The sequence below is a fragment of the Ornithorhynchus anatinus genome, chromosome 7 (genome assembly GCF_004115215.2).
Source record: "Ornithorhynchus anatinus isolate Pmale09 chromosome 7, mOrnAna1.pri.v4, whole genome shotgun sequence".
Lineage (NCBI taxonomy): Eukaryota > Metazoa > Chordata > Mammalia > Monotremata > Ornithorhynchidae > Ornithorhynchus > Ornithorhynchus anatinus.
Window position 1 is genome coordinate 59,993,996 of NC_041734.1, and position 22,285 is coordinate 60,016,280.

The window sequence follows — 22,285 nt, forward strand, 5'->3', positions numbered from 1 at the left end:
GGGAAAGAAGACAGTGGGGGTGGGAGAAGGTGAACTTCCTGAGCATCAGGCTCAGGTCCTACGCACCTTGCTGTTGACTCCTGGGGGCAATATCCAGGAGGAGGAGATCCCTGCAAGGAAAATAGAGAAGGGGGGTTGTCAGTGAGGTTGGAGGGTAAGGAATAGGGGCAGAAGGTGGGATGAGGGGAAAGCAGGACTGCCTGACTCTCCTGTTCATTCTCAGCCAAGGGAAGTCCTCGATCTGGCCTCAGGATACTCCTGCTTACCTTGACAGATGGTGTTCGGTGTCATGTCCTTCGAGTCGGGCACAGGCATGTAACCTTTTGGACAATGGCACTTAAAACTGCCCACAGTGTTGGTACAGCTGGCAGTGTTGTGGCAGGGAAACCGTTTAGCATGACATTCATCTATATCTGTGGACACAAAGTCAGGGAGGTCAGGACCTCCATGTTGGGGAGATTATGTTCCCCTGTCTGGGAGCTGCCCTTTGTGACCCAGGCTCACACCCCCGTGCTCCCAGCAGCTGGTGAAGGCAGGCAGAGGGGACCCTTCTCTGTGGCCCAGGAGGAGGGTGAGGGCCCTGTGTGGATAAGGGCACTCCCCAACCATGAGATTGTCCCTCCTCGGTCCTTTGCTCCCATCCCAGTCATGAGGTCGATTAGAAATCAAGAAGGGGAAGCAAGATGGTTAAGCCTAGAGTGACCTACAGGTCTGTGGTCTGAGGCCGGGGGGTTGGCTCCAGGGTCCCAGACCCAGAAGACCCCTGGCTCCTCGCCAGGCCCTATCCTACCTATGCTGCTCTGGGACGGAGGTCCCAGAGGCCACCTTGGTCTAGCAACCTAAGCTTGCCCCCTCGGCAGTCTCTTCTCCGTGGCTCATCAGGCACCCCCAGTCCTCTCCTCGTGCTCCCTCAAAGTGGAGCTGTGGTTTCTTCCCAGTTCCTCTTCCTCTTCCTCTGCCCCTCTGGGGCCGAGTCCAGGCAGACAGAGAAGAGCACTGCTTGGTGCCTTGGCCTCTTCCAGAGTCGCGGTTTCGGTTCCCGAACATGCCCGGTGGCCAGGCGGAGAAGTGCTCGTGTGCCTCAGTGAAGGCCGCCGGGACCATTCAGGCCTGAGGCCCAGTGGGTGCTGGGGCCCCTGTAGGGGTCAGTCAAGTGGGGCCTGGGCCTCTGTCCCAAAAAGCCCTGCACCGAAACTTCCTCTCCTAGCTCAGGAGGGGCGGTAGTATGGGGTTCTGCCCCCGGGAGTCCTTGGGCTCTTCCCACAGAAATGGGTGGGTCTACCATCAAGACTGGAAGCTCCTTGTGGGCAGGGAATGTGGCTACCAACTCTGGTGTATATTGTACTCTCCCAACCACTTAGAAGAGTGTTCTGTGCTCAGTAAGTGCTTGATAAATACCATTGATTGATTGATTGATTGACACTTTCTCCCTGGGGAGGTACCTGTGCAGATCTTGGATGTGTCCTTCTGGCTCTTCCCAAAGCCAGGCAGGCATGTGCAGGTGTAATCCCCGGGGACATTGATGCAGACCCCATGGGGCTTACAGAGCGAGCTGTTGTGCCGACATTCATCCACGTCTGCAAGGGGAAGAGACAGGGGGTGAGGAGTGACACTCCGGCTGGGCGCACATACAGACGGCCGTGGGAGGGGGCGGCTGAACAGTCTGGAGCCTCCCGGCATCATCTGGCCGCTGGGAAGGAATCTGCGTGATGTGGGAGAGGACACGAGCAGGACGGTTCTGGGGAACCAGGCCGGGCGGCGCCACCCCCTGTAAATGGTCCTCGACTCTCCCGTCACCCTCCTCACGCCATGGCGCTGGGTAGGCCAGGAGTCCCGAGGCGATGGCCACCGGCGTTGGATCATCTCCTCTCGGATCAGTGGGGTTCGGGCCAGGGCGAGGCAGGTAACACTTGGGCCTTCTACCAGCTGGCTTTGTGGCTTCTTCTAGGCCTGAGGCTGGGGGATTCCCAGTCCTAGCGAGGAGGGAGCTGAGCACTTCGTCGCTCTGGCTGACTGCCCATCCCAGGTAGCCCAGGTGGGTCGCAGTCCCATTGAGTCCAGGAATGGCTTGGGATCTCAGCAAGTGACCCCGACAGCTGGGGGAAGGGGGAAATTCCATCTTCTATCTCTGGCCTTTCCTTCCCTGCATTGTTGCAGCCTGGGTAGGGGACTTGGGGACAGTGAGGGCTGGGACGGACACCAGCCCCGGGCTCCCCTGCTCACATCTGGCTTGGTTCCGAGATCCCGTCTGGAATGGGGTGAGTCTTCTCTCGAATCAGGTGCAGACTGGAGAAAGCCAGCAAGCAGGGGAGCCAATGGGGCCTGGTGTGAGGGAGAAGGACAGAGGGAAGGGCAGAGGGTCCCAGTCAGTTGGGACAAAGCGTCGTGCCCGGTGAACTGAGGGAGCTCAGGGGGGACTATCTACAGGTCAGAGGAGACTGAAGATGGCCCTGGGCTGGATTGGGCCAGCGGAAAGGGAGGGACTGAACAATCTCTAGGATTCAGCCGGCGTCCTCATGGAGTCTTACTGCTCAAGCACTAGGGAGCGGCTGCTGTTGCCCCAGCATCGGCAACCCACCAGAGTCGTGGGCCCCGCCCTCCAGGTGTCTCCACCTCCCCGGGGCAGCTGCTTCTTGGCTTCTCTCCAGCGGGCCCTTAATGGTCAGGTGTCCTCCCGGGCTCCTTGAGCCGCTGACGGGGTAACCCTCTTCTCCAGATGGCCCAGCAGGGAAGTGGGGAGATACTGGAACCTCCCAGCTGCAGGTCATGGGTAAAGAGTCGTCTTGGAGCCAGGGCAGCTGGAGGGGCCCAGAGGGAGGGGCCTGGGGAAACGGCCCTCCTGAAGGCTGCTCTCCAGGGCCGGGGCAAGACGGAATCCACGGATTCAGCCGGGCTGGGTCTGCCGTCTTGCAGGACTTCACCTGTGCTCCCCATGACCCAAGCTGGGGGAGCCAGAGGACGGGGTGCCAGTTCAGCTGCTGCCACTCAGCCGGAGCCTCAAAGTCTAGCTTACGGATGCTGTTACAACCCCAAAGCACAACTGGGCAGGAGGGCTCTGGACTCCAGGCAGCGGGTCCAACAGTCACCTCAATCAATCAATCAATTGATCAGTGGTCTCGATTGAGCCGCTCACTGTTTACACAACATTGACCTAAGCGCTTGGGAGAGTCCAATACCACAGAGTTGGAAGAACCCATCCCTTCCCTCAAGGAGCTCACAGTCACCTCTAGCACTTACGCATTTTTATAATGATAATGATAATAATTGTGGTACTTGTTAAGTGCTTACTGTGTGTCATGTACTATACTGAGCCCTGGGGTAGATACTAGATAATCAGGTCCCACATGGGGCTCACAGTCCAAGTAGCAGGGGTTGAATCCTCATTTTGCAGATGAGGGAACTGAGGCACAGAGAAGTTAAGTGATTTTCTCAAAGTCACCAGGCAGACAAGTGGTGGAACTGGGATTAGAACCCAGGTCCTTTGATTCCCGGGTCCATGCTCTTTTTCCACTAAGCCATGCTGCATCTCACCCCATGTGCATGGACGTGTATGTATGAATGTGTGGATGGCTGGATAGTTTAACTATGTAGTCAATTTATTTCGATTACTCTTTTGGCCAATATTTTTAGGTCTGTCACCCCCAGATGAGTGTACTTTCCCTGTGGACATGGAATGTGTCTCATGCTTCTGTTGTACTTTCCCAAGAGCTCAGTACTGTGCCTTGCATCCAGTGAACACTCAATGAATGCTATTACTACTACTGTAGTATTTGTTGAGTGCCTTTGATGACTATAACTTTCTCCCTTGGATCACCGTAACCTGCTCTTTATCGACATTCTCTTCTTGAGCCTTGACCTCCTCCAGTCAGCCTACCTATTTTACTGTGTACCTACTGTATCCTTGGCAATTTCTGTTTTCTCCTCTCTCTCATGAGAGAGTAAGGTCTTTGAGGGCAGGGGCCACATCTTTAACTTTTATTATCTGTTCTCAAGCCCCCAATATAGTACTCTGCCCACCATGAATGCTCGATTGATGCTAGTGATACTAGGCTTGGCTGGTTTCTGGTTTGCTCTTACCCTCACCCCCTACTACTACTACTACTACTAATCATTATGTTACTTGTTTAGTGCTCACTATGTGTCGAGCACTGTTCTAAGCACTGGGGTAGATACTGGCCATTTGGAAGGAAGGGAAACATGCTAACCATGTCTAGGGTGGCTGGGTTTGGCTCTGTGTCCACCCAAACCCAAACACAGGCTTATGTCTCAGCCCCTTGGATGTGTCTCCCTTCTGATGGTGGGAATCCCTTCTGGATGGTGGGAACGGGAAGGTCTTACCTTGGCACTTGTTCTCACTCGAATTCTTGAATTCCTTCTCCCCAGAAGGCAGAGTGAATCCGGTGACACAGCTGCAGCTGTAACTTCCATCTACATTCTTACAGTCTGCGTTCGGTCCACACCTCACTCCATTGGGGCCTGCGCACTCATTAATATCTGCAACATGACAGAGGACTCACACTCCGGTCCGAAAGGGGCCCATCTCATCTCCCACCAAGACAGGGCTCCTCACCTCCCCGTCCTGGGAAGATAAGAAGGTGAATTCTTTACCTTCGCATACTTCCAGTAGGTCCGAGAAGATCTGCTTCCCATTTGTAGTCTTGAATCCTGGTTCACAGGCGCAGAAGGTGTTATTGAGACACCTGGCATGCTGTGGGCACTTGGGACAGTTACTACCACCTGCAGAGAATTGAGAATCTGGTCAGGATCCAGCCAGCCCTGTTGCGTTGAGTCCATTCCCATGTTGGGTACTCCCTGTCCAGGCCCACCCCATTGCACAGCTTGGGGTGTTCTCAGTGAGGGCCAGATACCCGACCTAGGACAGCATCTGTTGGGCAGGCTTGGGTGTTGCCAGCTGGCCGTAGGGCAGAGGCTGGGGGCAGGGGCTCCTTCCGTGTGGGCAGTGGTACTGCAGGCTGGAGGTCCCTCCCTCACCCGGGGGTCCCTTGCTCACCCAGGGATGGTCCCTCCCTCCCCCAGGGATGGCCAGGCTTTGAGCAGACTCACCTTCATTTGGGCTCCTCTGGGCTGTAACTCCAGCCAGACTCAGTAGGATGCAGAGCCCTGAAACCCAGAGTGGCAGAAGGGGTGAAACAGTGATGCCCTGAGTCAGACACATGTCTTAGGGCAACCCCAAGAAGCAGCCCTGACCCAAGTTTAAGGGACAGGTTCCGCATGTCCCAAGCCAGAATCACCTGGATTTCCCCATTGAGTTCCTGGAGAAAGTTTCCAGCAGGGGGCATTGTAACCCTAGGGCAGAGAGAGCGCCATCCCCAAGGGACCTCAGCATTCCTGGGGGGTCAAGACCTACACACCAGCAAGTTACCTGACCCAAGGGGACCCGCAGCAAGGTTGGTGTGAGGATGCAATATGGGTTAGAAAAAGGTAAGGTCTGCATAGAAAGAAAGAAAGAAAGAAAGAAGGAAGGAAGGAAGGAAGGAAGGAATGAATGAATGAATGAATGAATGAATGAATGAACAGGTGGCCATCTTTGCCATCAGGAGGCCCTGGGTAAGCTTTGGTTGGGACTGAGCCATGGCCCAGCTTGAGGCTACCCTGTCTCCCCCTCCTAGCCCTGTCTTGGCCCTTCCCCTCCGGGCTTCATCCCAGTCCATACCGCTCTGCCCTGAGGGGAGGACGACAGGGTGGGAAGTTCAGCTGCCTATACGGAGTCCCTCAGTGCTTAGTACAGTGCCTGACACATGGTAAGCGCTTAATGAATGCCATGATTATTATTATTAATTATTACTATTATACCAGGAAAAGGAACAGCGAGGGAGGTACACAGAGATCTACAATGTCTGCAATTCACCTGACCTGACCCCCCGGGCATCCACAGCAAAGTTGCAGGTTAGATTGGGTAAGTAGTTTTTTGTTTTTGTAGGATTGGGCCAGTTCTAACTATAGTGTCCGTGCCAGATCACTATTGTTGCAACCCAGCTCACCTTAGAACTTGGCTCTAGCCCCACCCTCTCTGGGCCTCAGATTCCCTTTCCAGGAGATTGGGAAAAGAGGTTCCTCATCAGGCTAGATGGTCAAAAACATAATATGGACGCTAGGTGGGAAGGTGAGTGGTGGGAGGAGGAAGACAGATTGGATGGAGTGGGAAATGGGAGAAGGATTAGGCATTCCTCAATCCTTTTGGTCCCAGGGTTTCTTCTGGTTGATTTCACCCTGTGGCTTCTCCTCAGAACAGTTCCCTTCCATGACTTCTGTTTTGCACCCAGCCCCCACCTCCCCACACATTCAAACCTCACCACAGCTACCTTGCCCACATCATCCCTGTCCTGGAACTCCCTTCCCCTTCATATGTGACAGACCACCACTCTCCCCATATTCAAAACCCTACTAAAATCACATCTCCTCCAAGAGGCCTTTCTCTACTGAGCTCTCATTTCCTCCATTCCTCTCTTCTGCATCGACTTGGATCTTTAAGCACTTGATAGCCACTGCCCCCTCAGCCCCATGGTAGTTATGTCTGTATCTTTACACTCCACCATTTCCCCTATCTGTAATTCATTTTCATGTTTCTCTCCCTCTTTACACTTTAAGTTTCTACCAACTCTGTTACACTGTACTCTCCCAAGTGCTTAGTACAGTGCTTTGTCCATAGTAAGCACTCAATAAATACCACCGATTAATTAATGATTGGAAGGCAAGGGTGGAGGGCTTGGGCAGAAGAGGCCAGTGACAGGAAGATATTGAGGAGGGATAGGCAGAAAGTGGAGATGGAGGGCAATATGAGCTTCCACTGCAGAAGAAAGCAACATCCTAGATTCCATACAGCTGTCGTGCTGTCACAAATGCTCAGAAACATGGCCAATATTCTAGGCTCGCTGGCTTCACGTTGCCAAACCAGGAGGGCCCTAAAATGCCACTCGTCCACTTTCTTCTCAAATGTCCAGTCGTCAGAACTGCACTGGTGTTCCCAAAGGCCCCATACTGGCCAATGGAGACACTGGGGGCTGTTCTGTGGATGGACTCTGGGACCAAGCAGTCCCGGGGGGACACGCCCCGCGCTGGCACTGGGGGGCGGGGCCTTTGGTTGCAATTCCAGACTTGGCGGCTCTGCTACCAGGCCAATGCCGAGCACTGTAGGCTTCTCTGCCTTCGTGAGTATTCATACCCCCCCTCCACCCTGCCCCCACCTCAATCCCAACTGCCACCATTTTGTTTTTCATGTTTGTATGGTTCATTGGGTTCCGTCCAGTTTTTTGTTTTAAATTATTTTTTAAATTCCCACATTGCCAAACAGTGGGCCTAGGATTTGCCTCTGGCTCATAAGTCTCATACTCGTCCATTTCCCTCCCCCAACAGACATGCACACTCTTGCTGGCAAGCTCCCTGGCCCATGATTCTCACTTGAATGTTGTGATCTGGTCTCATGATGGAGCCCAAGTCACCCCAGGGCAACCCTGAAACAGAAAGCACAGGGAGCCGGTTCCCTGGACTCGGTCTCAACCAGATACCCCCTTCCCTGCATAAACTCCACATTCTGTCCCACTCAGTTTTATCGTCCATGTTCCCTGATCTCCTGAGTCCATTCCTCTCTGCGGGAGAATCCCTCACAATATGTGCTGCTCCCTACTCTGTCCTCTGCCCCAAGGAGCGTTTCCCATTCACTGCCTTGCAAGCTCCGCTCTCTCCTTGGGGTGCCCAGAACTTCATCCTCCTGCTTTGATTTTGCCTCCATGCTCTATTAATATTAGAGTCTTGACAGCTGGTTGCCCTGGAGGGAGAAGGGAGAGGGAAAACCCTCAGTTTGATTCAGGGAGAACCCAAGCGGAGCGGTCTGAGAGTTCTCAAAGCCAGCTAACGGGGAGTGGGAGAGGACCGGGGGAGAGAGGAGATAGATAATAACAGAGTGGTATGTTGAGGGCAGGGGAGGGGGGCAACGAGTGGAAAGAGAAGGGAGGGGGAGGGGACAGAGATTGAGTCATTTCCTGGATAGAATGGAATAGCTGAATCACTCATGGATCATCATTCACAGATCCCGTCAGAGTAAACCCCCAAAGAGTTTCACTCTTGAAGGGGAATTCTGAGCTTGTGACCCCAGTAACAGGAGATGCTGAGGGAGACTGAGCTGTGGTCCTGGATTTTCCTTTGCAGAAGAGGCTGTGGGTGTGTTAGGTGAAAGCCCCAGAATCTGGGAGGCCAGACTGACTGTCCAGGTGCCCATTTAGATTACCCATGCCCTTTCTGTGACTCAGTTTCCCACTGCCAGAAGGTGGAAGGTGGCGGCTCTTCTCAAGGAGATGGAAGAGAGGAAGGGATCCACGATAGCCCTGCATCCCTGAGGCGTAGACCTCATCTGCTCTGGAACTCGACTCCCACAGAACCTAGCATGTCACCCTTCCAGTCTCGGAGGGCCCCGGAGGCCTGTTCTCCCTCCCCGCTCCTACCCGCTATTTCCACGTCCTGCCTCCCACGCCTCTACTCATCTCCCTCTCCTTTGCTCTCCTGGCCTCCCTCTCCCGGTTTCCTGTCTAGGTTCCAAATTCTCCGCCAGGCACCCTCTCTCCCAGAGCAGGTGGAGAGCAGCTGGGGACCACAGTCCAGGCCGGGGAACATTCCTGGGCCTCCCTGGATTTCCAGTGGGGTCCTAAAGAGTAGGGACAAAAAGAAAGGGAGGGAAATGTGGGGCCAGCCCCACCCAGGCAAAGAGAAACACAACTTCCAGATACAATCCAATGGCACCAGAGCAATGCACTGGGAATCAGACTTGGAGAGGAGCTGAAAAGAACTCATTTCCCATTGGCGGTCCCATACTTGCCATGCTCCTGGACTGTCAGCAGGGTAGGCAGAGAGGGAAATGGGGCAAGGGGAAGAAATTGGTCCCGCTTCCTGGCCAGTTTAGTGAACCCCCAAAAGGAAAAGGACCCAGGAATCCTGTTGCCAGCTTCCCAAGGTAAGAGGATGGATACAGTTACTAGCCCTCTTTCTGAGAGGGGATCCATTCTCAGTCCTTTGGGGGTCCATCACCTCTCATGGGACTACAGAAGGGCCTCCTGTCAGGAAGAGAGTGCCTGGACTTCGATCAAAACACATCCAGTAGGAGCATCAAAGCCAGCAAGTTTGAAATTCAACTTTCCCGAGGCACATGTTTTATAAGGCCCAGGAACACCAAGGGCTTTAAGCCCCCATTCTCTCCTCCCAGTCCCATTCTCACTGTTCCCTTGTTCTTGGGCCTCCCAAACATGATAATTGAGGTGCAGGGGGTCAACACCGAACTTTGCCCAGGGCCTGTGCTGCCTCTTCCTTCTCTCTGGCTCCCTCCAGGAGCCCCTAATGCCTTTAGGGATCTCGGGCTCTGACTGGGAACTGATTTGGAAAAGCTACAAACAGAAGCCGGGACAGAAGCCGCTCCCTCCCTCCAGGCACATCTGGTTCCCATTTCCCTCAGAAGCCTCCCACTGCTTTCCGCATGAGGGGCTGGTCGAGGTGGCCTCTGAACCCAGCTGCTCCCCAAGTTGCATTTTCCTCTAGACACCCAGAGAGCTAAGAGCTCTGCCTTTGGGCTCTCTACCTCTGCTCTGTCCTTGGGAGAAGAGAGTGGCGCCGACACCAATGTGCATGCCCTTCTGGGAACTTGTCTTTGGGCAAGGTTTACGTCTCCCTTCCAGCTGGCCCTCCCAGGGGATCTTCAGTAGCCACTGAATCAGGGCTAACAATGAGAACTCCATCCCCATCTCAGATCAGGAAGGTTACTGGCTTCTTTTTCACCAGCCCCCAGGGAAAGTGGAGCAGGGAAGAGAGAGTGTCTCCACCACAGAAGAGAGAGTGTCTCCACCAGAGGAAAGTGACTACCCTAAGGTCACTTTCAGATCTTTCCCTGGAACACCCTGGCCAAGGATCCCAAAGCCCTTTGCAAGTCCAGAAGCTCAATGCCTTGCTCAGAGGAGAGAGATGTAGCCGCTGAGACCCCAACTGAGCCAAATTCAAGTACCTCTTATTCCCAGTCACCTATTCACTTGAACCACACTCTTCCCTCACCACCAGTCCTGAGACGGGGAGAAAGCTCAGCGGTCTGGCTGTCCCGACCCTTATTCCAGCCAGCCTCACTGCCCATTCTCCCCTCCACTCCCCGCCCCTCCCCAGCCACCTCCTCCTGAGCCAGGGCCCAGGCACCCGGCTTCCCCATTCACCTGCTTTCATCATTCAGTTTCTTTTGGAGTTAGGGGCAAATCCCAGATATCCTTGCCCCTTAGACCTTCCTTGTCCACCCGGTGGCTGCGGAGCTGAGGGAGGCAGTGAGGCAGAACGCTGTGGTTGGGGCAGCCCCTGTTTGTGTCCAAATGACTGTTTCTTCACTCTCTTTGTTTTCTTTGTTCCTAAGTAACCATGTGGTCTTGATAACGGTTAGGACACAACCATGGGTGGAGCTATACCCTGGCCGAGAGCTGGGTGGGTGAGGAAGGATGGTGGGGGAAGTTAAAAAGATGTGTCAAACCAGAAGTCACCAGCAAGGCTGGTTCCCTTTTATCCCACCTCAACTCCAAGCCCACCTGATCCCCAAATAAAGACCAGAGGAGCCAGGGCTGTGGGGAACAGACCCTCCTGCCCCTGGAAAGAGAGGGAAAGGAGGCACGAGCCATTCACAGTCTCCAACCCTGCCCTCTCCACCCAGCCATGGTGTCCCAGGACAGAACCTTAAAGCCCGGCACCTTTGGGGAGAGTTAGGAGAGTCCCCTCCCGCCCAGATCGGGACAGTGGAGTCATCCAGGCGTTGCCAGCCTTGCTACACTCAGGAACTGTGTTTACCAACTCTGTTAGACCATACTCTCCCAATCTCTTAGTGCAGTGCTCTGCACACAGTACTTGCTCAGTGAATATGATTACTCGATCGATGACTACACCAGTCCAGGCTCCTCCAGCCAAAACCCCGGTCCAGGCACCAGTGTCCACATGGAGTGTTCCCGCCCAAGGGAGCGGCAGGAACTGTTTTGTGTTCAGTGCCAGTTTCATTCTTTGTCCAGGGCAGGGCCCTGACAGCATAGTCAGTTGCCAATAACTGCTTTCTATTTTGCTTTCTGTGCCTGTGGCCCAGAGGAGAGAGCAGATAGGGAGCTCGCCCCATCCGAGCCAAAGTGGCAGACCTCCCCCTCCCCACACACGGCCACCCCCAGCTCCAAGGAGCAAAGGAACTGGTGTGGGTCTAGGGGCTGCAGAAGATTCCCCTCCCTCCCTGCCTCCTCTCACCCTCCTCTCTAGCACTTCTAGGGGTCACAAAAGCATGGGGAGTGGCATTCCCAGAAATTCTCACCCAGGAGGCAGCAGTGGCGCTGGGGCTCCATGCTCCGTGTCTGGCAGCAAGGGGAAAGAATCGGGATCTTGACTCCAGGAAGCTGAGCTCAGGGAGTGAGTGGCTGTGAGGGGTTGGGCTGTCAGTGACTGAGCTTTTATGAAGGGGCGGCTGCTGTCAAGATCCCTCCCCGGAACTCGCTAGGTGGCTGCTGGAGAAGCCAGAGAGTGCAGTGTGGATGTGTGGGGATGTGTGTGTGTGTGTGTGTGTGTGCGCGCACAAGAGAAATAGAACCAGAGTGAGAGAGGGAGGGAGAACTGCATAGGCAAAACAAATGCATGAGGAACGTCATATTGGCTTTAATATACACACAACCTTGCATAAACCACACACTTGAAACCCTCGTCTCCTTACATATAAACAGAGTGGAAACCGATACCTTCTCTTTTTTTAATTCACCACACTCAAACACAGTTGTGTGGTCTCTACACAATGTGTGTGCTTGGGTGTTCTGACATTTTTTCGACACTGTTCCCAAAGTGCCAAGTTTTCTCTGTGGTGACCCCCCCGCCCCGAAAGTGTGGTAGCCACACTCTCCTGCTCCCTCACCAACCTGCCCTGCAGATCATCCCTTCCCCATCCAGGGAGTTTCATCAGGGAAGACACAGGTTCTTGGGTGGGGGGAGGAATCTCTGACCCAAGACAGCAAGGCTATGGAGATGACCCTGGAGACCTCTCCTCCCATCAGCCCAGTCCTTCCTATCCATTTTGGAACCCATGAAAGCACTTTCTGATCTGACCAATGCTTGGCACATAGTAAGCTCTGAACAAATACCATCATTATTATTATCAATGTAGTAACAAACTGCCTTTCCTGGGGATGGAGCCAGGGAGTCAGGGGGTGATGCTGAGCCATGAACTTTCAGCTGGGATTCTTCAGTTGCCTCTTGATTAATTCTGTTGCAAAACTTGCACCGGAGCTACAGAGTTGCACAAACCACTCCACCCCTAGTGTACGGGGGTCAGACATTCTGAATTTGGCAGAACAGTCCCCAGATTTGAGAGCCGAGCCTGTCCGGCTGCTCGCTCTAGGTTTTTTAGGACATTTATTTATATATATTTTTTTTTAGATGGTATTTGTTAAGCTCTTATTATGTGCCAGCTACTGAACTAAGCGCTGGGGTAGATACAAGCTAATCAGGTTGGACACAGTTCCTGTCTCACATGGGGCCCCATTTTACAGATGTGGTAGCTGAGGCACAGAGAAGTTAAATGACTTGCCCAAGGTCATATGACAGACAAGTGGTGGAGCTGGGATGAGAACCCGGGTCCTCTGACTTCCAGGCCCATGTTCTATCCACTAGCCCATGCTGCTTCTCTTTAAACCCTGAAAACCAAGGCTTTCTGGGATTCTGCTCCTTTAAAAAGAAAATGGGTCCCACATTACAGTTAATGGAAAGGGAGACCCAGGGAAGGAAATGCAGGCTCCCATCAGCACACTGTCTCTCTCCCGGCATGGGGAGAAGGAAGGGAGGGAAGAGGAGTCCCCTCTAAACTGTAAGCTGGTTGTGGGCAGGGAATGTGTCTGTTTATTGTTTTATTGTTCTCTTCCAAGCACTTAGTAGAGTGCTCTGCACCCAGTAAGCACTCAATAAATACAATGAATTGAATGAATGACTGAATGAGGAATGGGGTTGGGGACAGGGGAGGAAATTGAGGGAGAAGGGGCTTCTGCAGGCCCTTCAGGGACTGAGATCAGGAGTCACCTTGGTAACTCTGAACCTGGACCCCTCCGGGACTGGGGTTCAACTCACAAAACCCCCAGGGTCTGTGGGACTCAGTTTGCAGAGTGACTGCCTTTGTTCTCAGCCACCAGCATCCAAGCAGAAGCAGCGGGAACCTCGGCTCCTCTGACCCATCCTGGGCTGGACCCCCACATTGCTACCATTGCTTGGGTGTTCGTTATCCAAGATGGCATCAGCCAAACAGGGTGAGTACCTTTCTCCTTTTCCCTCTCTCTCTTCTTTTCCCCTCCCTCCCCTCCCCTGCTCTAGCTTCATTCACTTTAAGGTCCCACTCTTGCCAGCTAGCTAAGAACTTCCAGTGGTTGCCCATCCACCTCTGCATCAAACAGAAATGCCTCATCAGCTTTAAAGCACTCAATCAGCTCGCCTCCTCCTACCTTACCTCGCTTATTTCCTACTTCAACACAGCCTTCACATTTCACTCCTCTAACGCCAACGTACTCACTGTATTTCGTCTGCCTCGCTGCCACTCTTTCCTCCACGTCCTGCCTCTGGCCTGAACTCCCTCCTTCTTCACATCCGACAGATCATCACTCTCCCCACTTTCAAAGCCATCACATCTCCTCCAAGACGCCTTCCCGGGCTAAACCTCATTTCCTCTACTTGCTCTCCTCTGTTTGTCACATATGAGCTTAGATCTGTAAGCTTTAAGCACTTGATATTCACTCCACCCTCAGCCCCACAGCACTTAAGTAGTTATCTGTAATTTATTTTAGTGTCTGTCTCCCCATCTAGACTGTAGGCTCACTGTGGGCAGTGACTGTGACTGCCAATTTTCTTGTATTATACTCTCCCAAGCCCTTAGTACAGTGCTCTGCAAATAGTAAGCTCTCAATAAATTCCAATGATTAATTGATATCTATCTCCCTCTCTAGACTGTAAGCTCCTTGTGGACAGGGATGACGCCTACCAACTCTGTTGTATTCTCCCAAGTGCTCAGTACAGTGCTTTGCACATACTAAGTGCTCAATAAATACCACTGATTGATGGCAAATGGGAACAATTTGGGGACGATCCAACTATTTAAAAGACTTGTAATCAGATAAAGTGTAGGGAGGCAATTTTATCATTTCATTAGGCTTGGCAATGCATTGCTACTTTGCCCAGAACATTTGCCACTGAATTTATTACTATGACATAACTTTAAGCTCTGGGAGAACATAGCTTATTTTATCAGTCAATCAAACAATCTATCAGTGATAGAGAAGCAGCGTGGCTTAGTGAAGAGCATGGGCTTGGGAGTCAGAGGTCATGGGTTCTAATCCCGGGTCCGTCACTATCAGCTGTGTGACTTTGGGCAAGTTGCTTCACTTCTCTCTGCCTCAGTTACCCCATCTGTAAAATGAGGATTAAGCCTGTGAGCCCAATGTGGGACAACCTGATCGTCAAGAACGGTGCTTGGCACATAGTAAGTGCTTAACAAATATTATTATTATTATTTATTGAGCATTATGTGCAGAGCACTGTACTAAGCACTTGGGAGAATACAATATAACAGAATAAACGGACATGTTCCCTGCCCACAGTGAGCTTACAATCAATTAATCAATTGTATTTATTTTGTGTCTATTGTGGGTAGAGCACTGTACTAGACATTTGGGAGAGTACAAACGACTTAGGTGGCATGATCCCAGTCCTCAAGGAGCTTACAGTCTAATGGGGGGGAGTCAGACACTTACTACAGGTAGGAGAAAGTAATAGAGCATATAAATTATGTAGTCCTTATGCAGCAGGGAAGGACTGATATGGGAATTGGGAGGATATAAAGTGGTGTTGTTAGAGATTATTTGGGGAAGGTTTCCTGGTAGAGAAAGCCTTCTCTTCACTGTGATTCAATCTGAAATGTGATTTTAGAAAGGCTTTGAAGATGGGGAGAGCTGTGGTCTGTCAAATGTAAAGGAGGAGGAGGGAGGATGTGAGCAAAAGGTCGGCAGTGGTGTAAATGTATGTTTGAAACATCCATTTTTCTCTCTCACACATATGCACATATACACAAAAAAACTCACTAAAAATGTTTGCCTCTATGTAAGTCAGAGAAAGGGTGAGGTGAGAAATAATAATAATAATGATAACATTTATTAATCACTTACTCTGTCCTAAGCAGTAGGGTAGACATAAGGTTATCACACCAGGCACAGTTCCTTGCCCACATGGGATTCACCATCTGACTTATTCTCATTGTAAAGGTGAGGAAACTGAGGCCCAAGGAGGAAAAACAGCGTGGCTTAGTGGATAGAGCACAGGCCTGCTGTGTCAGAAAGACTTGGGTTCTAACACCGGCCCTGCCACATGTCTGTTGTGTGACCTTGGTCACTTGTGACCTTGTGACCTTGGGCTGTGTCACTTCACTTCTCTGTACCTCAGTTCCCTCATCTGTGTGCAACCTGATTGACTTGTATCTACCCCAGCACTCAGAAAAGTGCTTGGCACACAGTAAGAGCTTAACAAGTACCATAATTATAATTATGGTTAGTGACTTGCCCAAGGTCACCCAGCAGGCCAGTAGCAGGCCCAGAACTAGAACTCAAGTCTCCATATTCCCAATCCCATGCTCTTTCCACTCTGCTCCTCCATATTCAAACACATCCACCATCCTTACTTAGCACACACAATGTCGGTCTGTTAGTGTGTTCATGTTAGTATGTGTATGCCCATGTGTAACTAGTTTCCACATCTACATGATTTATGGATCAAAGAGGAACACGGAGCTGGGAATGGGACTGAAATAGGAGAAGAGAGAGGTCAGACTGGGGTGGGCTTCCACCTGCCAATGACTCCCTGGGGACCCCAGCCCCCTAGATTCCCCGTTCAGGAATGCCACTTCTGTGGGGAATGCTGATACTGAAGATGGAATGTAGACACCTGTTCAGGGATTAAAGATGGGCTACCTTCTGGCAGCCTTACCCGGGGGAGATCCCTAAGCCCTAACCCCTTCCTGCCCATAGCCCATCAAAGGGCAAAAGTAATTCATTGCCCCGCTACATTAATAACTGTGGTATTTGTTAAGCGCTTACTTTGTGCCAGGCACAGTACTAAGCACCAAGGTAGATACAAGCAAATCAGGTTGGATGCAGTCCCTGTCCCACATGGGGCTCACAGTCTCAATCCCCATTTTACAGATGAGGTAACTGAGGCCCAGAGAAGTGAAGTGGCTTGCCCAGAGTCGCCCAGCAGACAAGTGGCAGAGCAGGGATTAGAACCCACGATCTTCTGACTCCCAGGCCCATGCTCTATCCACTACGCCTAAATTCCTTGAGGGAAAGGGCCATGTGTGCCAACTCTATCGTATTGTAGTTTCCCAAGCGCTTAGTACTGTGCTCTGCACAAGTATGCACTCAATAAATATCACTGATTGATTTTCATTTTTTTTTTACAAAAGAGCATAGATATATCTTAACAAAACAAACATATCCTACTTCATTTTCATTCATTCAATCACATTTATTAAGCACTGTGTGCAAAGCACTGTACTAAGCACTTGGGAGAGTACATTATAACAATAATCAGACACATTCCCTTTTCCCTCCACACACGAAGGAATTGGGAAATGACGAGTTGTCAAAATAAGAGAAGAGAAGCAGTGTGGGCTAGTGGGCTGGGAGTCAGAGGATCCGGTTCTAATCCCTCCTTTGCCAATTGTCTGCTATGCGACCTTGAGCAAGTCAAGTTAAGTGACTTAACAATTACCTCATTTTTAAAATGGGGATTAAAACTGTGAGCCCCATGTGGGACTGGGACTATGTCCAACCTATACCTTGTACCTACCTCAACTCTTAGTATACTGTCTGGCACATAGTAAGTGCTTAAAAAAATGCCATCTTAAAAAAAATCTATTTGTTCACATTGGGGTGGAAACTGTTGGAATAGCTTTGCAGAGGTGGATTTTGATTGGGTGAGTTCATTCATTCAGTTGTATTTATTGAGCACTTACTGTGTGCAGAGCACTGTACTAAGCACTTAGGAAGTACAATTCGGCAACAGATAGAGACAATCCCTACGCAACAACGGGCTCATAGTCTAGAAGGGGGAGACAGATAACAAAACAAAACAAGTAGACAGGCATCACTACCATCAAAACTAAAAGAACCAAAGATAAATGCACATCATTAATAAAATTAATAGAGCAATAAATATGTACAAATATATACAAGTGCTGTGGGGAGGGGAAGGGGGTAGAGCAGAAGGAGGGAGGAGGGGTAGAGGGAAAGGGAGGGCTCCGTCTAGGAAGGCCTTCTGGGGGAGGTGAGCTCTCCATAGGGCTTTGAAGAGGGGAAGAGAGTTAGTTTGGCAAATATGAGGGGGGAGGGCATTCCAGGTCAGAGGTTGGATGTGGGCCAGCGGTCGACTTCTGGGTGTCTCCTGATTGGTCAGAAGTTCGTCAGATACTTCACATCTATCTTTCCATTCTCCTCTTTCTTCTTTAGAAAAGAGAGTGTAGCTAGCTTGAAATAACATGGAAGCCACATGGCCGAGAGAAGCAGCGTGGCTTAGTGGAAAGAGCCTGGGTTTGGGACTCAGAGGACGTGGGTTCTAATCCTGGCTCCACCACTTGTCTGCTGCATGACCTTAGACAAGCCACTTCACTTCTCTGTGCCTCAGTTACCTCATCTGTAAAATGGGGATTAAGACTGAGCCCCACAGGAGACAACCTGATTACCTTGTATCCACCCCAGCACTTAGAACAGTGCTTGGCACATAGTAAGTGCTTAAGATATACCATTATTATTATTATAATTATTCCTGTTAGTGGAAAGAGCACAGGCCTGGTAGTCAGAGGACCTGGGTTCTAATCTCAACTCTGCCACTTACCTGCTGGATGACCTTGGGTGAATCACTTCAATTCTCTGGGCTTTAGTTCTCTCACCTGTAAAAATGGGATGAAATGACTGTTTTCACACCTCTTAATCAATCAGTCAAGTAATCAATCAATTATATTTTTTGAGTGCTTATTGGGTGCAGAGTACTGAACTAAGCTCTTGGGAGAATACAGTATTAACAGATTTGGTAGCCGTGTTCCCTGCCCACAACAAGCTTATAGTCTAGAGGGGGAGACTGAATTTATATAAATAAATAAATTATGGGGCTCCTTAGACTGGGAGCTCCATTTGGGACAGTAAATGTGTCTGACCTGATGATCTCGTTACCTCAAATGTTTAGAACAAGTGCTTGGTGCATAGTAAGCACTTAACAAATACCCCAATTCTTACTACTAAAGACAACAAAGATGATCAGGGAGGTGGAGAAACTTCCAAATAAGGAGAGAGTGAATAGATTAGGGCTCTTCGGTCTGGAAGGATCCTGAGAGAGGACTGGATTAAAATCTTCAAAATCATAAAGGGGGGAGCAGGCATGGAATTGTTGCTTCCAAACCCCAGACAAAGGGGCACCCATTGGAGTTTGAGGGTGGTGGGTTTAAAGCAAACAAAAGGAAACACTCCTTTGGCCAATAGAGCGGGTAAGGAGGCGAGCAGATTGAATCTGTTACCACAGAAAGCGGAGCTGGAAGAAAATACCAGCAGATTTAAGAGGCGTTTGGATACATTTGTGGATGAGTGGTCCTTAAATGTTTACTAGAGAGAAAGTTAGGGATGTAGAGGGAGAGTTGTGTGTGCTACATGCTTTATTCATTCATTCAGCCCTCTAGATTGTAAACTCCTGGTGGGCAAGGAATATGTCTACCAACTTTGTTAGAGTGAACTCTCCCAAGGGCTTAGTACAGTACTCTGCACACAATAAGCACTCAGAGGACCTGGGTTCTAATTCTGACTCCATCACTTGTCTGCTGTATGACCTTGGTCAAGTCACTTAACTTCTCTGGGACTCAGTTACCTCATTTGTAAAATGGGGATTAAGCCTGTGAGCCTTATGTGGGACAGGAACTGTGTCCAACCCAATTATCTTGTCTCTACTCCAGTGGTTAGAACCGTGCTTGGCACAGAGTAAGCGCTTAACAAATACCATTAAAAAAATACCACTGATTGATTGATTTGGTGGCCTGAAGGACACCAAACTCAGAGGGTCTCTTTTGCCACCCATGGAAACAGAATCCTGGGCTGGATGGATCATGGGTCTGACCCAGTGATAGTATTTAGAGTCTTATTTTTCTTTTGTTCTTCCTAATGCATTCCAACTGTATTTTGTCTGTATTGAAAGAGTGGCATTTCTCAAACTTCACACACCAAGCTGATTTGGGTCAGGAGCTTAAACAGTGCCTCTTAAATGACTGCTAACTTTTAAGACCCATCATGTGCACAGGTATTCTGACATTATGTCCCTCTAGCCCTTTTCCAACTGAGTACAGTTTGTGTTTGGTTCACACTTTCCCACCCTGGGAGATGCAACTCATTCAGTTTCACCCTTCCCAAGCCCCCGACCCTTTCCCAAGGGAAGCAGCGTGGCATTGTGGAAAGAGCACGAGCCTGGGAGTCAGAGGACCAGGGTTCCTATCCCAGCTTCTCCACTTGTCTGCTCTGTGACCTCGGGCAAGTCACTTAATTTCTTTGTGCCTCAGTTCCCTCATCTGCAAAATGGGGATTCAATTCTGGTTCTCCCTCTTACTAAGCATGTGAGCCCCATGTGGGACCTCATTATCTCGTATATACCCCAGTGCTTAGTACAGTCCTTGGCACCTAGTAAGGGCTTAACAAATATTACAATTATTATTATTATTATTTCCCCTTGCCGTCGCCCATGTGACGTGATTGAGAGGATCAAAATATGCAATGACAAAAACATCCCCAATCAAAACAGCAAGATTGGGCCTAAATATGAGACTCAAAAGCAGGTTAAGGCAACTGGCCACAAATTCGGAGAGTATGATCTGTTAGTCAAGTGGCTGGAGGAAACATCAAGGTTCCCAGAGCAGACAGGCTCCGAGGTGGGACTAGTAGCATTCATCTTGTCTGCATAGGCCTTTTCTTGCCAAAAAAAACCCTGGATTGGCATCGAGCATTAGCTTTGCTCCCAGCACATCCAGAGAATAAAAGGAATGTATAGGTCATGTATAATTTGGCCACTCGTTGTAAATACTTTTCTGCTTGTCTTCCCCACTAGTGGAAGTTCCCTGTGGGCAGGGAGAGTGTCACTTTGTTATTCTGAACTTCCCAAATCCCCAGTGCAGTGAACTGCACCAAATGGGTGCTCAATAATAATTGTGGTATTTAAGTCGATCAGTCAACCGTGTTTATTGAGCACTTATGTGTGCAGAGCACTACACTAAGTGCTGGGGAGAGTACAATATCACAATAAAAGACACATTCCCTGCCCATAATGAGCTTATAGTCTAGAGGGGAAGACAGACATCAATATAAATAAATAAGCGTTTACTATGAGCCACTTACTACGTACCAAGCACTGAACCAAGATAATCAGGTGGGGCACAGTTCCTTCCCCAGATGGGGCTCCCAGTCTGAGTAGGAGGGAGAAGAGGCATTGAATCTCCATTTTACAATGAGGAAACTGAGGCACAGAGAAGTTCAATGACTTGTCTAAGGCCCCACAGCAGGCAAGTGGCAAAGCTGGGATCAGAGTCCAGGTCCTCTGGCTCCCAGGCCTGTGCTCTTTCCACTAGGCCACGCTGCTTCTCAATTAATGCTACTACTGGGTGTACTGCTACACTAAAAAAATCATCAAGACACAGACAAGATGCTGTGCAGGCATAGCCACAGTGTCATTTTCCCTTCTACCAAAACTGACAATTTAGAAAAGAGAAGAGATTTGATCTGAGGATCCAACTTTGAGGGTCTTACCTCCCTGTCCTATGGACTGGACCCTCAATTTGTTCAGGGAAATTCAGGAAGAGGAAAAGCAAAGGGAGCTGGGAGGAAAGGATGGAGTTGGGGTGGTGGGGGAGTGGGGGAGGGTTCTCAGGCTTGCCTGGGCAAGTAGGGAGGTTGAGTTACCCCCACACCCTTTCTTCTCTGGAATGCTGGGAACGCTGATGAGAGCTCAGTTCCCCTTCTCCAGACAGACAGGTCAAGGCCAGTTCAGATTGCTCGGCTGCCTCCTGTCCCGGAGGAAGCAGGGAATCTGTGGAAGGAGGAGAGGCCAGGGAATGCTTGGGGGAGGAGATCTTTGTGACTGAAGAGATGTTATAGGGAGGGCAGAGGGAGTCAAGTGCCAGAACAAGTGAGGCCCAAGACTTACTGGAACTCCATCCTGTCTTTTCCGTGCCCTCCCTGCTCATGGTTCTTTCCAACTTTCCTCTCCCAGTGTTGCCCTTTCCCAGACTTCTCCTTTTCTCCCTTGGTCACCTCCATCCACCGGGCCTCAGGAATGTGAGAAACTCAGGGATCTGCTCCAAGGTCTGCACCTCGTCCTTGTCTATTCTCATCCCTTCACTCAGAACCTCTTTGGCCAAGAACATCTCTCCTCCCTCTCTGCCTCCTCTTTCCTCGGGACATGTTTCCCAATTAGCAGTCTGCCTGACCAACCCTCTGTTTTCCAACCCTAACCCCCTGAGCCACTCCTCAGTGCTCACTGTTTCTCTGTGACCTTCACCCAGACACCAGCTCCGAAAAATGCCTCCAATTCAAATACTCCCTAGAGTCTGGATTGCTTCGACTCTAATTCTGCAAGATCTAACTGTGCCTCCTGGATTGACTGAAAGAAAATAAACTCATGAGGCCCTCTTTCTGTTTCTAGGTGGCAGATCGGGGGAAATTCCAGGGTAACCTTGTCTCCACCGACCCGTCCTAGGCTGGACCCTCCGCATCACCACCACTGCTTGAGTGATCGTGGCCCAAGATGATAGCAGCCCCATTCACTTTTAGGTGCCACTCTCATCAGCCAAAGCTGTTCATTTCTCCCCACTCCTCAACCTCCAGTGGTTGCCCATCCATCTCCACATCAAACAGAAACTCCTCATCATCAGCTTTAAAACCCTCCATCAACTCTCCCCTCCTACCTTACCTCACTGATTTGCTATTACAACCCAGTCTGCACGCTTCACTCCTCTAGTGCCAACCTATTCATTCTACCTCAATCTCGTCTATCTCACCACTGCCCCCTTGCCCATATCCTCCCTCGGGCCTGAAACTTCCTTCCCCTTCATATCCAACACTCCATCACTCTCTTCACCTTCAAAACCCTCCTAAAAGCACATCTTCACCACTAGAGGTGACCTGTTCATGCTGGGCACCAAGTAGGTGCCGAATACATTCTGTTGATGTTGGTGATGAAG

General features: G+C 50.5%; 1 protein-coding gene across 1 annotated transcript; it reads right to left on the minus strand.

Annotated features, from left to right (window-relative positions):
- Nucleotides 1-51: 51 nt before the first annotated feature.
- LOC114813293 (adhesion G protein-coupled receptor E2-like) lies at nucleotides 52-11,427 on the minus strand. The gene is made up of 7 exons (XM_029069653.2): nucleotides 11,321-11,427; nucleotides 5,065-5,121; nucleotides 4,609-4,737; nucleotides 4,339-4,494; nucleotides 1,443-1,577; nucleotides 267-413; nucleotides 52-110 (listed from the first exon to the last, which is right to left on the minus strand). The coding sequence occupies exons 1-7, from the start codon at nucleotides 11,349-11,351 to the stop codon at nucleotides 52-54; spliced, it is 714 nt and encodes a 237-aa protein (XP_028925486.1). The 5' UTR covers nucleotides 11,352-11,427.
- Between the last annotated feature and the right edge of the window lie 10,858 nt (nucleotides 11,428-22,285).

Bases quoted from the DNA above. Each gene is read 5' to 3' on its own strand.
- LOC114813293 (XM_029069653.2), bottom strand. From the start codon at position 11,351: ATGGAGCCCCAGCGCCACTGCTGCCTCCTGG. The intron at 4,495-4,608 runs GTAAAGAATTCA...GTCATGTTGCAG, and splicing joins CCTACTGGAAGTATGCGAAG to ATATTAATGAGTGCGCAGGC. The intron at 414-1,442 runs GTACCTCCCCAG...TTGTGTCCACAG, and splicing joins CACATCCAAGATCTGCACAG to ATATAGATGAATGTCATGCT.